The 17,156-nt window shown below is 47.0% G+C and overlaps 1 protein-coding gene across 1 annotated transcript in view; it reads right to left on the reverse strand.

The window, feature by feature from the left end:
- LOC144931718 (intermembrane lipid transfer protein VPS13B-like) overlaps positions 1-17,156 on the reverse strand; it is a 301,466-nt gene that overhangs the window by 101,722 nt on the left and 182,588 nt on the right. Inside the window, 5 exon segments of the mRNA XM_078855932.1 lie at positions 4,700-4,811; positions 5,180-5,651; positions 7,051-7,192; positions 11,214-11,328; positions 13,170-13,353. Coding sequence (XP_078712058.1) covers positions 4,700-4,811; positions 5,180-5,651; positions 7,051-7,192; positions 11,214-11,328; positions 13,170-13,353 — 1,025 coding nt within the window.

Consider the following 17,156-nt stretch of genomic DNA (forward strand, 5'->3'; position numbering starts at 1 on the left):
AGGACATGTTCATATGCGTCACCTAATGTGGGACAATTTGCAACGATGGTTAATGTGATATCAGCGTTAAACAAACCTGCCCAGATTGACACACCAACCATCATCATCATCATCAGACATGATCTATCCACTTTGGATATAGACCTCCCCAACCCATCCAATGACTATCTCTTAGATGTAAAAATCCATTTAGCTCCTTCGCAGAAGCTGATTTTGACACTCCATCCTCACAGTGGACGTCCTGACGGACATGTTCCTACCTTCCGTTATTAGCCTCATCTGCCCGTCAACATCGCTCCAAGCGACGTGTCTGACACAATGTATGTTGAACTTCTTTCGCACTGTACGTCACCATCCGTGCTAATCAAAGGCGAGGGGGAAGTTCAACAAACTAAACACAAAAAGGAATCCTGAAGAAATTAGTTTTCAATGTTGATTTAACAGTGCATAGTTCCAATGGCTTCCTAATATCGGAAGGAAGAGCGTTCCAGACGGCCGTAGAAGCACATCTGAAAGCATGCGATGCGGTGACCGTCTTTGTTCGATGGTCAGCCAAAAGCGCTGACCGGAGTTCGCGTGATGGTTTATGCTCCTTTGACGAGATCAGCAAGGTATTGTGGTTCGTTTGTGGCAAGCACTTTGTGCGTAATGAGTTACGACCTCATAATGTATTCGCTCGGCAACCAGAAGCCAATGCAGCTCAGCAAGCACCGGACGGACATGGTCAGGTCTTGCAGTGCCCATCACGACACATGCCAAAGTAGTTTGTACACGCTGCAGCTTGGTAATGTTTCTTGACAAACGTCCCGTGAAGTAGTGAGTTGCAATAATCGAGCCTCGTCGATACAACACAAGCCCGCTTGCTATCATTTAATGGTTACGATGATGTCTCTAACTCGCACGCCTTCTCTGATGCGTGAGTTGCTCTTTCTGTCTCTCAGTGTAATTCAAAGCATCCACCATTCCCCCTGCTTCTTGTCATAATTTTAAGTTTTTGTAAAATTTTCAGCATCAAATTCCACATCAGGGAAAAAAAATATCACTCTGGGCGTCACTCACGTGGCATCACAGATAAGCAGCTTATTAAACGCGTAAAACGATGATACAAATACTGTGAGGAATGCATGTAAAAGTGGGTGTTACTAAGACTGATGAGACAGCAATGGAGAAAAGCAAATGAGATTAAATGATAGTTGCTGAAAATATATACTGGAGAAGGCTTGCAATGCTGTGGAGATAATGGCCCCTAGCTCGTCCTTAAAGAAAATGTAACACAAAATCATTTGTGTGTTTGTGGGGAATATAAGCCACAAAATAAACGAGCGAACAACGTGCATCTTCCCATATTTGTCTCTTCTCTCCTGTTGGCCAAATGGGCTCCTGGAAGTGAATTTCTTTCGGCCGCATTGGTTCAATACAAGCAAACTCTGGATCGCCTTTGACATGCAGTGTCTCATCAGCAGTAAGGCTTGGTTAAACCAATGCTATTGACGTACCAGATTACATTTTTTTGGCCGTGTGACCAAATGGAAGATAATGTTTTTTTCCGACGTCATGAGATATATGGAAGGATGCGCATTGCACGCTTAAGAAAGAATATGGATCAATACAACTGGAAATTAAACTCATGGATTAGCTTTGAGGAGAGATACTTAGACTGGCAGAGCATAATTAGATAGAACATTTAAATGAACGGGTTTTTACATACGGTTCTACAAAGATTTTTGGGTGGAACGGTGGCGCAGTGGTAAGCTGCATTGCGCTATCAAACCAGCGACATGGGTTTGGCTCCTGGCCAGGCCAACACCAGCGGCGAATGATATCTTAACCAGTTCTAGAAATTACTTAAAATCGCACTGACCAGCATGGCCAAGAATGGTCCAGCAACTCCCATTAATAGCCTTCATCCAGGCGGGGATTTGCGCAAGAGCGCAGAAGCGTGGTCACCACATCTACGCCTCTATATAAGGAACGAAACAGGTGATGACTTCTAGATTTGAAGCTTTCGTGACTGCAATGATTCATATTCTCAGGTTTTTTCGGTAAAGTCACGTAGGTAAAACATTAAAAGTAATGAAAGTAAAATAAAACAAAACAAAAATAAAAATAATAATAATAATAATAATATTATTTTATTTTTGTTTTGTTTTATTTTACTTTCATTACTTTTAATGTTTTACCTACGTGACTTTACCGAAAAAACCTGAGAATAGGTGATGACTTCTCCACAAATCTGGCTGTCGCCTGATGAAGCTGGTTGTAATTACTGGTGAAACGTCGTACTCGGATTGTAAATGTTGTGGCTTGGCTCTCCAACACACCGGTGTGCTGTACTAGTGACGAATTGGCCACGTTCTGTTTACGAGACAACCCTTACTAGTTGGCTGTGTCGGGTGGTGGCGGGTTTTAACGACGCTTTTATATATTCATGCTATCGAACCCAAAAAACCTCTACAATGGATGATATTGGTCGCAAAAGCCTACTACGTGTTAAACAGGTTTAAAACAATTCGCTTGAAACACGTTTGGGATATATCTCGATGAACATCACAGTATTCTCTATTCTCTAACGGCTTGGAGCAATTCGGAAAGAAAAATTTGGTGAAAGTGTCCGTGACTCAAGTAGCTAAACTCACGACATGAATGAACAAAGAATGACCTCATCAGAAAACGCATGACAAGTATGCAACAAGAACAAGATAAGCTGCACTGTACAGGAATCCAATGGGCATCAAGTGAGTAATTTATTTTGAAATATGCCATGCACGTCTGATGAGGTTGAATTGATAACCTTTGTTGATTTGAGCAAAATATTTTACCAAGAACAGAGCCACTTCGTGGGAGCTGCAAGTCTAGTTCTCGGTATTCTAGTTGGCTATGTTTTAACAGTTCAAGCTTGTTGTACGCATTCACGATAGCTGTTCTAACACGCATGTCTGTCACCTTAGTCTGTTGATGTCATGTTTAGATTTGTGTACAATTAATTTGCAATTTTATTATTTGTTGCGGTTGAACCCAAATCAAGAGCCAAATGGCCCACAGGGTAAATCCTAATAAATGAACTGAACTGAAGGCGCGATTAGGAGTTGGTAATATAGCTGCGAGTGCTTTACAACGGAAGAAAAATTTGCGTCGCCTTTTTCAGCTGTGAAAATATATAGAACTTTAAACCATAACCACAGAAATGACGACTCGTGCATAATGATTCATTAAAGCCTCCCTCAAACAGAATTCTAAACTGTAACAAAATAAAATATTAATTCATTTTAGCCACTAATACATATCATAGCATCAACAAATATGAGTCATGGATTAATACGAGTGCACTGTATGCGATACACCGAATTCAAACTCGTTTTGCTGGCGGACGGCCACACAACACAGACTAAACAAGCAATTGCTCATCCTTCACCAATTAAGACATTGTTTTGATATCGCACCCCAAGCATCCGCACGTACCAATGCTTTCTTGGCATTATTCACAACGCGCTTTTTTTTTACTCGTGCGTAATTACCGCGTTCCAAGTCACTGATTGTAGATTTTTTTTGCTTTTCTCTAGGCTGGCGGCTCCCCACGCGAAATTCCTGACATCGCGATCCGGTGCCACTTTCCCGATTGCGCCACTGCCCCCCCCCCCCCGTAAGCAATCGTAGTCGCCGGGAGAGGAAATGGCGACTAAAAATTGCCCCCAAGTAACGGATACGAGACCGGCGCAATTTACTGTGAAGCGGACGCCAACGCGGCGCGTGAAGATTGTTAAAAGGTGACGCTGTAACCCTCTAGGCTTAATGTCGCAAATTAGTAATTGTTTACATAAGCGGGCAGCGCAGTGGCGACGTGTTGCAGCCTACGCAAATGTAACTTGCTACTGCACTTGTAGAAGAAGAACTCTCTGCGTATGACTCCATCGGCCTATTGGCTCTCCGCACCGATATTATTGAGCAGAATTGTTCTATTATTTTTATCAAAAAATCTCTGGACCGTTTTAAACCTTATGGTCCTCATGAGGATTGGGTCTCGTCCTCACGCAGTTTTACTCATGCGTGCGTATGACTCCAAATCTTGTTCAGTCCATCGACCTATTGGCTCTCCACACTGATATTATCGAGCAGATTTTTTTTTCTTTATCCAGAAACCTCTGGACCGGTTTTAACCTTCTGGGTCTCATCAGACTTGTTAAACAAATGCTGCGGGATTACAAAATGTTATTGGCAAGAGGACTCTGGACCATTTGCTTATCGGAGGCAGTTGAAGTGTTATTGACCGTTCAATAACAGAAATGCCACGTGGGGATATGAATCAGAAATCACACATTGTAAAGCTAACAACAGAGGCACAAACGATGCCCACTGTTCAAATATGTGAGTAATTAAAACTACCACTTTCAAATATCCTTCATTTGTTGTTGGTATTCTGACCTAACATGAACTCCCAGAATGGAATGCTTTGACGCATATGGCCAGTAACACACTACAAAATAATTAATTTTCTTATAGTTTAGCTAATGCCAATATACTGATGTCCTTTGTTGCGTGTGTTTAGTTCGTTGTCCTTCCCCCGTGCCTCTGATTCGCACGGTTGGCTACGTACAGTGTGAAATAAGTTCAACATACATGCATGCAATGCTGAATTATCATGGAACTGTGCGGACAATTTGTCTTACACTGGCCACGTGTGTGGTGCCTCGTGTGCACTTACTGGAAAATATCTTTGCGAATAACGATCCTGGTGAGCGGGTTATCTGCCACAGGCGCCAGGCTGATGGATCCTATTTTCAACACAAGCGTGTCTTCCTTGGGAGCAGAGGTGCCTATGGAAAAATAGCAATTAGTTACGTTAGTAGAATTCCAAAATATGATATCGGTAAGCCCAGTATTACATTGAAAAGCATATGCCTATAGAAAAAATTTTACAGTCATCCTCACAGCGGCTTTTGGCTAACCATCAAACAAAGACGAGCACAGCATCGCGCGCTTTCAGATGCACTTCCGCCGCCATTTGGAATGCTCTTCCTAAATTAGGAAGCCACTGGAGCTACGCACTTTCAAATCTAAATTGTAAACGCAATTCTTTAGGACTGATTTTTGTGTTTAGTTTATCATCCTTCCCCCCGCACCTCCGATCATCACGGTTGGCAACGTACGGCGCAAAAGAAGTTCAACAAACATGCATACGTACTTGTGGCCGGCTGCTGCTGCTGCTGCTGCTTGCCCTCGCTCTGCGGCACGAACACGCGAATGACGCTCGTGTTCAGGTAGAGCAGGGGGAGCCCGCGGGACGACAGCGCGTGCTGCTTCACGGGCTGCCCGACGGTGGAGCCCGCCGGCGCCGCTCGCTTGCCGGCGGCCGGAGAGCGCCGAGCGGCGTCACCGCCGCCGCCGCCCGCGACCAGGAGCGACGCGACGGCGCGCAGCAGCGGGTAGTGCAGCACCAGGTCGAAGGGCTGCAGGCTGACGAGCACCTCGTGCAGGTGCGAGGGCCCAGTGTCCGGAGCGTCGCCGCGGTGAAGGCTGCGCGACACGCGCTCCTGGCGCGACGAGATGCGCTGGCGCACGTTGCGCGTGAGCGCCCGCGTGTACGTGAGCGACAGGAAGCCGTGCTGCTGCTGCTGCTGCTGTTGCTGCGAGGTCTCCAGCAGCTTTCCCGCCGTCTACGCCGAAAGGAAAAAGGAGAAAAAAATGGGTCAATGAGCCCAACGTCGCTTTATGCGTCCATGTGCGTCCCGTCGCGTCTGTGTGTGTCACGTCTATGTGCGTCCCATCGCGTCTGTGTGCGTCCCGTCCTGTCTGTGTGCATCCCGTTGCGTCCGTGTGCGTCCCGTTGCATCCATGTGTGTCCCGTCGCTTCTGTGTGTGTCCCATCGCGTCTGTGTGCGTCCCGTCCTGTCTGTGTGCATCCCGTCACGTCTGCAGCATTTTCACCACGACCAATATAAAGTCTGTACATGCGGAGAGAATTGGCGAATGTGGAACGGTGCACCGTAGTGGGTGACGGGAATTGGCAATCGGAAAATCCCGTCTCATCTCTAAATATTTACGTGCCGAGAAGGGCAGCGAGGCCGAGAAGGGGTAGAAACCCCAAGGTAATAGTATCTAAGGAGCTCAACTGAAACTCGGTCAGTGTGGGTTGGTAAAGGAGGGGGCCCAGAACCAGCTCTGATATTACTCGCCACTGACTGGTGTGCGCTGTCGTCAGCAATGAATGGGTTCATAGTGCAGTGCGCTGAACACTGTGCCACCACTCCTACCAGTATTACACAAGTGTCGTGACGCAAATCAGTAACTTATAGCCTGAAGACGGTGACCGTTAGTTTAATGAGTTATTGAAATGCAGTGCCTTGCTTGTGGTGGATTAATAAAAAAAAATAGAAGCATAGATTACGCTTGTGAACAAATACATAGTGGCAAATATGCTGGCTGCTAAAGATGTCGGAAGTAATATTGTTAATACGTAGCAGCATTTCACCAGTATCAATTTAAGTGTCTGATGAAAGATGAGTAGCTTAATTGTGTTTTTGTTGCAAAAATGGACTAAAATTAAAATTACACTCGGTTGCTTACAAATGTTACCTGAACACAGATAACTCGCGATTATCCAGGACAATTGGGGTGGCCAAGATAAATTCAATTAAGAGAAGGGTGGACAAGATAAAACTAAAATATGGATTACGCAAAACGTCCATAAATTAGGCAATAAAAATACCGGTATTGTTTGCCTACGTAGAAAGGGGGCAAAATTTCCCGGGTCACTGTCCCATAATGAGTCAGGAGCAGCTAGTAATTGAAGTAATTAAATCTGCCCTTGTAAATATATCGTATCAGCAACCCGGACCATGCTCCCCCCTCCGAAGGATAATCGAGAGTTAAGCGTGAACATGAATCTGTCTCCCTCTAAATCAAGCTGAAACTGCCCGCACCGTGCGTGCTCATTATTGGATGCGAACAATGAAATGCGGAAAAAGCCACCACGGCCACCACGGCCACCACGAGGAAGAACAACAACGAAACGAATCAAGAAGGTGCTTAGAGGCGGCAGATTTGGTCCCTTACGGAAGGAAAGAAGGCAGAGAGGTGGCTGAAGGGGTCTTGCCTGGAGAGCGGCCTCACCAGGAAAGTGCGTCTGTTCAGCTTGTCAGTGCATGACAAGATGACCCCTCCCCGCCCACCCAGGCAAATGGGCCCTCCGGGCAGGCTGAGCGGCACGCGTAAGAGAGACAGACAGACAGACGGACGGACGGACAGACGGACAGACGGACACAGACGGCGGGGCAGGCACAGGAACAGGTGAGAAACAGACCCCCCTCAAAAGGAGAGAAGCCTCGGAGCAATGGAATCACCGGCAATCACAAAGCGTGGATCGAGAGCCCCCAGCACGGTCGGTGGGATTTTGTTACGATCACCCCCACCACCACCACCACACCGCCCGCCGATCGCGCTCGGGCACGGCGAGGCGTCGCCGCTCGCCCAGCGAACACCTGAAACCGGAGACGTTCGTCACGAGCGAGGGAGCGAACACCGCCAAGCGCAAGAGAAAAAAGGAATATCACAAGCAGCACCGGACGATTTTCCCCGAGCCATTTCCGTTGAGATTGGCTGAAATGTGAGGGTTTTTTACGGAAAAGCACCGGGGGGGGGGGGGGGAGGCAGACGCTGGCAAAGATGTTCGCAAAACCAGAGGAGCTGACGGCAACGGGCTCTCTTAAAAGCGGCGCGGCTTGTGAGCGATGAAGGTGGGTGCGGGGGGCGCATTTGGCAGATTCTGTAACAGGAGCCTGGCTCAGTAATGGTGATGGAAGGACAAATGAGCACACGTGCGGTTTGGCCCTACTGAGTACAACTTTGCCTCCCCTGTAAGCCACCCGCAAGCTAGGAAAACAACATACCACTGGGACTCAGCGGCTTCAACTTTGAAATGTTTAATTATTCATACGTAGGTGTTGTGTTACTATATTAATAGGACAATTGGTCATATAATTTACATGCTTTTTACCCTCCCCCCCCCTTCTTTTCAGTATCAGTAGCTCGGTATTTACATTTGTTTGCATCCGTTATTTAAAATTAAAGCATTCATGTGGTATATTGTGTGTCCAAAACTTGTCTTCTGTACTCATTAATAATGATCATAGCATGGGAAATGAAAGACTATCTGCTTAAATTAACTGGTGACTTCATCTTTTTTAAACTTTCTTGGTTTATGGGTCATGAATTATGTGACCAAGGCTTCAGGAAAATGGCAATTTTCTCCAAATACTACACTGAGCCACCTTAATCATTTTTCCTCATTATTTATGCCTCTCCTCTCCCTAGGCTGTCTAATTGGCCTTCCTGTAATATTAATGGCATGTGCTTCTTGAAATCGAGCCAAGCACACAACGTTAGCATGCCTCCATACACACAGGCCAGCGAACAGACGCACATTCATGTACAAACGCACGCACGCACACGGATCTGAATAGGCGGCCCTTGCAGGCTGCTGAGGAAAAACACTAGGAAGGAAAAACAGACCCCCAAAGGAAAATAAAAAGCAATCAGAAACAGTTTGCCGGGGGCTCCACTTTCTCATTCTCACCACTGGCTTGTCTTTACATAGCAGCAGAAGTCCATCAAAGTGTCCTTCCCTCCACAGTTCATCCGGCCTGGAAAAACGAAAATGTCACCCCGTCCGCGGCCCCACGGGCAAAAGCCATCGCCGCGAGTGAACCCCAAGCAACCGGGGTATGGGGACAGGTGGGCCGTCACGCGCCCGCCAGCAGCTTCTCCGCGTGGAATCGACGCACGGGTGTGACAGTCGTCAGCGTCGCGTTAAACGAGCGCGACACTTCACGCGTGCAGGTGTGCGCGCGTGTCCTCGCCTGCTTGAGCATGAACAAGTTTGTTTAAGCAAAGAAACTGTACGGTTGCCGTGTGTATTCACGCGTGAATTTACTGAAATGCAGAAGGGAATTTTTTTTCAATACAGGGGTTATTTTACATACACACACACACATATATACATACATATTCCACGCAAATATTGCACGTTCCTATTCCAAATAATTGTACTCTGGACACATCTCCTTGCATAATGATGGGGGGGGGGAGGAGGGGGGTTGGGGGGAGAAATCCAGACATGAATGTATGCCCAGTAAAACGTAAAGCAAGACTCCCAGGACTGAACAGCTGTCACGAGATGAAGCCAATTTGCCCTGAGAGCGAGGTTAATTGCCCCCCAAAAATTAAAGCCTCCTGGGGGATGCATACATTTTTTTTTTATAATAACCAAAGGATAAAAAAAAGAACCCTGCCTGCCCACAACGCCTGCTGACAACTTACACTCTCCAGCTAACGGGTGCGATTTATTTCGGGTCTCTCTCGGCGATACGAATTGCGCTCGAGCGTATGAGCGACACGACTTTAATGAATTGCTGAGACTCCGCCGTTGCCGTTCAGACGGCCGCGCGGCCGCATTGTTCTTCGGGCGCGCTCGGGCACCGGGCGCTGAGCAATGCTTTCCGTCTGCTTCAGCTGACGACAAACGACGCGGATGGATTTTTTTTTTTTACCGCCTCCGCCGCCCCCACCCGCCGATGGGTTTGGGATGTAACGCGAGGCTCCTAATCACGCTGCTTGTTAAGTAATGGGTGTCAAGGGGGTGCTGGATCCAGACGCACCCCCCCCCCACCCGCCCCCTCTTTAGTTGCGCACGGGAGATCCGGTTCCCCGGCATGTGCGAGGCGCAAGCCGCGGTCACAATTAACTTCTCAAGACAAGGGGTTTACCTTGCCACCCGTCGAACCTTCAGAAATTAAAATGACAAGCTAATTGTTTCGTGTCAAAAAATGCAAATGGTAAAAAAAAAAAAATACGTGAAGTTTGATATTTCTTGCTCTTTTAGGAATTAGCGGGCCGTAGATTCTGTTACCTGTTTTGATTCCATGCGCGAAATATTTTAATTCAACGTGGGGGATGTGTCAAAATAGCTCATATGGCTTAGCAAAGAAAACATCAATATCCCATTCCTATCACGATTTCCTTTTCCTGACTTAATTATTTCACGTAAAATTTCACATTTTCGTACCCGAATGCCTTCCATGTGAAAGAAAGCCCACTGTGCAGCAACTAAATATTACTGCAATTATAATTTAAACGTTCTGGCAACAGAACCAAATATAACTTCACCGTTTAACCGTCTATCCTGCTCTGACCCACATCTTCCTGTTGTACATGCTGTGGATCAACTTACACGTCAGCCATTTTACAAGTTTGAATAAGTTACATTTTACGCATTATCAGGAACAGTAACAACAAAGGCCAATGGCAATACGGACCATTTTGTTGTTGTAAGGTCTGTTCACATTTATAGCCCTTTTCAGGATGATAGCTTTAATTCAGGAGTCACATTTGGCCAACTGTAAGACCCCCCTGAATGGCTTTCCGCAAATTCTGAAAACTCATTCAGTGCGACAATCCGCATGTTAACTTCTGGCATGTATGAGAAAATCTTAAAATGAGTCAATCATCCGTACGTAATATTGCATCAATTAAACACACATATCTTCTCTACTATATTTAAGATTATCTCTCTGTAAACCTCAACATTTCCTGAAGGCCAGTCGGCTGAAACAATTAAATCTTGTTTTACTGTCAGAGACAAGAACACCAAACCGCGTTTTAATTCATGACAGCCTTTGTCAATTCACTGCTGGATGAAGGACTCTTCATGCCTGATGATCACTGAAGCTGTCTGACCGCACTTCACCACAATGGTCAGTGCAGTTTGGTGAACAGGGCGAGAGAAGGGGGGGAGCAGAACTGGCCCAAGCATCACTCGTCACTGACTTAAGCCGTGACCACGAATCGAACTTAGGTCACCAGACTCAGCGCAGTGCACTATTCAAGGCGCCACCACTTCTCGCCCTATTAACCCTTTCCCGTTCAGAGACATCTGCAAGTTGCAGGGTGGGTCTCGTTAACCGCTGAGCCTCGGGACTCATAAATGGTTAGGATTTTATTTAGAGACATTGTACTCACCGCAGAGAACTGTCGCGACACGCCCTCCCGCATGGCCTTGTGGGAGCCATGGTACCAATAAAGTTTTTCTTACGGAAACGGAAGAAAAACTTACGTCGTGGGCGTACGTCATCGGAATGGGAAAGGGTTAACCTACGTTCATCCACAGTTTCGGCACAAACGCAGCGCACGGAGGAGCATTAAGTTCAAGGCACGGCACCCACCTTTGGCGAAAGTGGTCTACGTTGAAGTTTCCGATCTTGCACTTCACCTTGGTGTAGATGTCCTGAATGTCCACGGAGGCACTGAGCTCCTCAAGCTCGCCAACCACACAGAGCTCTGTGAACGCGCACATGGCAGGGCAACGCGTACCCCTTACACATGGAGCAACGCAGCTCACCACCCCCTTCGGCGCACGATGGCCAGCGAAAGGCACGGGCTCAGCGTTGCGTGCCTCGACCCGCACGTGTCTTCCAAAGTACGACAATTTTAAGCGCCATAGCGTGAAACGCGTTTTTAAAGTTGGCCTTAAAATCCGGAGACTCTCTGTTGCTTTCAAAAATTGCGTGTGAATGTCAACGTAAGGCATTCACTGCGTCCTGCGACTTTCCAAAGGCTTCTCTCGTATGCTGACCACGGGGACACGGAAATGTGCGTCGTATTTCACAGAGCATTGTTTAACAATAAAAAGTCCAAACGGGTGTGAAAAGCATTGATGTTGCGAGTCTGCCGAGACAATGGAGTTAATCTGTACATTTCATTGTTTAAATGCCTCTTAGATTAAGAAGCTAAATTCAATGCACGTGCTTGTGTGACTGCGTAATGTCTCAAATTGTGTTTGTTTTCCTTTGCTCCCATTGAAATATTGCTTTTTACGTTTTTTAATTTCCTTCACAGGGATTTCAGAAAGCGGCGGTGATGCTTGCGAAATGTTAATTTATTTATCTAATTCAAAAACATTTTTTCGCCAGGATGCACGGCTGAGATGTCACTCTCAATTTGCGTCGAAGCTTGGGAGCGGCACGGGCAGAGTGAGCCCGGACGTATCGAGCAATTCTTAGGAGCCCAACAACTCCCTGCATTCAAACGCAATCACGTGACACCCCCACCCCACCGTCCCCTCACCCGCTCAGGGCTGTGCACAGGACACAGAATTTCGGGGCTCGCAGTCCTTCCGTGGGGATGTTAAACCGTCCGCCCCGCGCCTTAGCAAACCCCAGCCCTTTCTGAGACACCCTTCTCAAGGGTCAGTAGTGGTGTTCCATTATGGAAGCCAAATTAACCACGTGTTGTAAATCACAATCACACATACACGAAGCGGGGTGGGGTGGGGGGAGGGGGAAGAAAAAAACAGCACACGCACGGCCTCCTTTTCTCAAGTAAGCTTATTCGCTAAACAGAGCCATGCCGCACCATGACATTTAATGCCTGCGTTGGTGCGCTCAATTAAGCGGTGCGCTTGGGGAGCGTGCTCCTTGGTCCCAGGCCTGCCCTTGTTTGCGTTCTCGTTGCGGATTCAGGAATTACAAATCGTCAATCGACGCGAACAGACATCACGCTCACATTACGGCCCACACACTACTTCTGCATGGAAATCCAAGGCATATTCGGAAAAATCTCTGACCGGCCTTCAGTTTGCATTGTCGGTATCCATTTTGTTTTTTGTTTTTGTTCTTTTACAAAAGGAAAAGGTGCAGCCGTGCAATGTTCTTGCTTGCACCACTGTTGGCGGGGGGCCTCAACGTGAGAGAACTCTGGAAAGTGCCTCTAGAGGGTATTTGGCCTCTTCTTCCACATTGGCAAGGCTTTTTGGAATAGATGGGAGTACCCAAAACTTTAGCCCAACATACACGGAGTGCCAATCGGCGAACTCCGGTGAACCCACTTACACTTTCGGGTGAACAGAGACGGGGAGGATGTAAAAGACTTGACCACTGTTTCAACGGCCGCACCAGGAGGTCGAACCCGCGACCGACCCCTGCATCGCGAGCCTGGTGTGCTAACCATCGCAACGGAGAGCAGCATCGCTTATTTTCGTAGAACCCTCTTTAGAACGTATTAATTCCCCGCCGTATTATTTCTGGCTCGGCTCAGTCCTCGTTGCGTTAGCCGGCGTGTGCTTAGGTGCAAGCGTGCGTGCGTGCGTGCGTGCGCGCGTGCCGCGAGGACGGTGTCTGTACCGGCGGCGGCCGAGCCGTCTGTGCCGTCTCGCTCATTGGCAAAGAGCCGCACGGTGAGCTTGGGGAGCATGCACTGCAGCCACACGCTGGCGCGGCTCCCACTGCCGCCCATGTGGCTCGTCTTCTGCTCCAGCGTGTCTGTGCCGCCAAACGCCGCGTCCTCGCCCGTCTGAGTGGTGTCGCCCTGCGCGGGGCAACAGTCGCACGTGTGAACGTGTGTACGTTGAACTTCTTTCGCGCCGTACGTAGACGACCGTTGCTCATCGGAGGTGCGCGGGGGGAAGGACAACAAACTAAATACAAAAAGCAGTTCGAAAGAAATTCGTTTTCAATGTTGATTTAAAAGTGCATAGCTCCAATGGCTGCCTAATATGAGAAGGAAGAGCGTTCCAGACGGCCGCAGAAGCGCACCTGAAAGCGTGCGATGCGGTGACCGTCTTACTTAGATGGTTAGACAAAAGCTGCTGCTTCAAGCATGACAGAGTTCAAAGGAAATTAGTTTTCTGCCCGTCACTCACTTAAGTGGGGAACAAGGCACGGTGGACAGCGAAGGAGGTGGGAGGCGTAAATATTCTGGACCCTTTCGAGTAAACGATTTGCCGCATTTTCAGTGTGACGATTTGATCCAAGAATCCGTTTTAGTTGTTTACCTTGTGGTTGAAAGGAAAAGTATTCGGTGGCTGGAGGGAGTCACGCAAGGCCATCATGATAAAATGCAAAATATACGCATTTAAAGGCATCGATTCTGACAATCGGGAAGGCTAAGAATTAATTGATAACTTGATGCATCGTGACACCACCGTTACCTCTCCATTGTCAACAGAAAAGGAGAACGCTTGCTATGAGAAAGGACTTTTGGAATCTGGTCATGATGAAAAGATTCGTACATAGTATATTATAAGGCATGCAAGGAAGCATCTATTCATCGTTTAAAATCGATTCATAAACTGCGATACCAGCACTGGACCGTGCACACAAGACTCTATTATTTCTGATTTAGGTTAATGATAATCTCAGGGTAAATTTCGTTTAACCTCATGTTACAATTCGGCCAAGGGAACGAATTAAACTTCAAAGACAGAACGACGCGATGAACATTACAGACGAGGCGGTAACAAATGAGACAAAAACAGAAAAGGCTCAATTATACCGAATCAAATTATAATGCATCAAATTACATTCCTTAATCGTCAAAACATTTCATCGAATCGTGGGTAGGAAAGGGTGGGGGAGGGTTCAATATTTCGTGGGAACTTGTTTTTTTAAATTATTAAATAGTTAACCATAGACATTACAAATACCAAAAAAAAGTTGACAACACACGCACTTGGCTTGTTAGTTGCTTATCTAGATTTGAAGCTTTCGTGACTGCAAGGATTCATATTCTTAGGTTTTTTCGGTAAAGTCACGTAGGTAATTTTAATTTACATTTTTTACCTACGTGAGTTTACCGAAAAAACCTAAGAATATGAATAAGATGCTTATCTGTTTCTAGAAGCGCCCAACAGTGGGGAATGGTCACTCTCTCACCCCCAATGTGCAAACTCCCGGGGGGCTCTAAGCAGGGTGGGGGGGGAGGGCGGACAAGGTGTGCGCTAAAGTCGCTGGGGAAGAAAAAACCTTGATCCGTAAACGTCCCCAGCTTGGATGACTTGACAGCAGTTAACGAGAGCGGAGGGAGGGGAGGGGGGCGACCGCACGTTTGGCAACCATGGTCTGATCACAACAAAGTGTGCGGCGCATGGGAAACAAGTTTTTTTTTTCGCAATGGGAGTTAACCTCGCATGCAAGACACGCTTGCCCGAGCACAGCCCCCTTGGACAAATCCAGCGTGACATCACCAGCCCCAAGCGCTGAAGCGCCGAGCCATCGCGAGGGGGCTGACATGCGAGCCTGGGTCATGCGGTTTGTGCGGTCGACTCACTTGGCAGCAATGCAAATTTGTGAGTACACAATCATAAACAACACTCGCAACGCTCGGCGTTGCCACCAATGAAGGACGGTAAGCGCCAGAGGTCGAAACCGGGTACCCGATACCCGTACCCTACCCGATACCCGGCTACCCGTACCCGACCGGGTACGGGTACCCGTTTGCGACTCTGGTGCGGCCGGGTACGGGTACGGGTAGACCGTGAGTCACTGGTGAGTAACTGTTTGTCACTCATTTCCCAACGTCTTGTCTCTTCTCACAATTCAAGTTCCTAGAATCAACCCACCCGCGCCTGCAACATGGCTTCATCCCAGAGGTCGCAATCAGGTACCCGATACCTGTACCCTACCCGTACCCGTCCGGGTACGGGTAGGGTACGGATAACCGTTTGCGACCCTGGTGCGGCCGGGTACGGGTAAGGAATCAAAACCCGTTTGCGACCTCTGGTAAGCGCTATCAATACTCTTTGGTTGTTTCGGTAAAGTCACGTAGGTTAAAAAAGAAAACAAATAAATTAAATCACGACGTTTTGGAGGCAACACAAGCTTCCATCTTCAGGTGGAACCATCACAGCAAAATTCCTGTATCGAGTGAAGAGAGCTCTAGGGGACGCGACCTTATATACTAGAATTAAGCGCTATCAAGTTGAATAACGATACAGGGCCCTATACAAGTCGGATTCCTTCCCGCCTGTCAGCTGTGTACATGAGCTAAAATATTTTTGTTTTCGGTTCATGGCCAGCATCGTTGGTGGTCTTTACCGAGACCCAAAAGCCAACAATTTATCGTGAAAAAATAAATTCAATGTTTCAATTTGACAACTACACATTCTGATGAACGGTGAAGTCATACATTTGAAAAAAAATGATATGTTTTAGGTTTAATACAAACCAAAAAAATATTGCTGACTTTAATTTGTTGGAGATATGGAGCCAAACTTTGGCTGACCACCGGCTTTTGGAATCATGTGTTTAACATTGATCCTCCATGATTAAGGAAACACTGACAACACTCTTTACCTCAAGCAGCTGTGGCTACGTTGCCCAATCAAATGCAAAGCAGCTTTTTACAATCACACATTTGGTGATCACACACTGAAGTCAGAACCCTGGCGCACGAGGGCTATTTCCCGAAATGGGTACGGAGACAAAAAAGCGATGCTCGGCAGAGGGATTCTAGAGTCTACACGTACTTTCGTTCTTGATATTTAAAAAAATATCACACTTATAAATCAAACAAAATCTAAATTGACAGCCAACTTCAGAGGGTTCATACTCTTAGGTTTTTTCGGTAAAGTCACGTAGGTAAGAAAAATAAAATAAATAATAGAAATAATAATAGAAATAAAATAAATCACGTTTCGGAGGCAACACAAGTCTCCATCATCAGGTGGGACCGTCACAGCTAAATTTACTGTATCAAGTAAATTTACTGTATCAAGCAAATTTAGCTGTGACGGTCCGACCTGATGATGGAGACTTGTGTTGCCTCCGAAACGTCGTGATTTATTATTTTATTTCTATTATTATTTTTATTGTTATTTTTTTCCTACGTGACTTTACCGAAAAAACCTAAGAGTATAAATCCTTGCAGTCACGAAAGCTTCACATCTAGAACTTCAGAGGGGTCGACATCCTCACTTTTAGTTTAGGAGGCCATCACATGATGACCAGGGGAGCGGTGGCGCAGCAGTTAACGCACGGTGCTAGGAGCCCGGGAACCTGCGTTTGATTCCATTGCCTTGGCCAACATCGGTGGCGAGTGAAGCTTCAATGTGTCCCTGCACTCACCAATGTGATGACGAAGTGAGAACAAGCAACCAACCCGCTGTAGTCGAAACACCATAGGGAGGCCTCTATCCAGCAGGAGTGTGACTAAGGGCTGTACGTTCCCACGTGACGTAATGCAACAAAGCGCGTTGATTTACGGCTCTGTGTGGCAAAACAAATCTGGCCGCGTGGCGCAAGATTAGAGCGCCGTTGCATGCCATCGGAATGTTGCAAGTCAAAATTAAGGTCGGAGGTCAATTCAGCTCTTCATCCGCCCGGGATCGATCA

The sequence above is a fragment of the Lampetra fluviatilis genome, chromosome 4 (genome assembly GCF_964198595.1).
Source record: "Lampetra fluviatilis chromosome 4, kcLamFluv1.1, whole genome shotgun sequence".
NCBI classification, from domain to species: Eukaryota; Metazoa; Chordata; class Hyperoartia; order Petromyzontiformes; family Petromyzontidae; genus Lampetra; species Lampetra fluviatilis.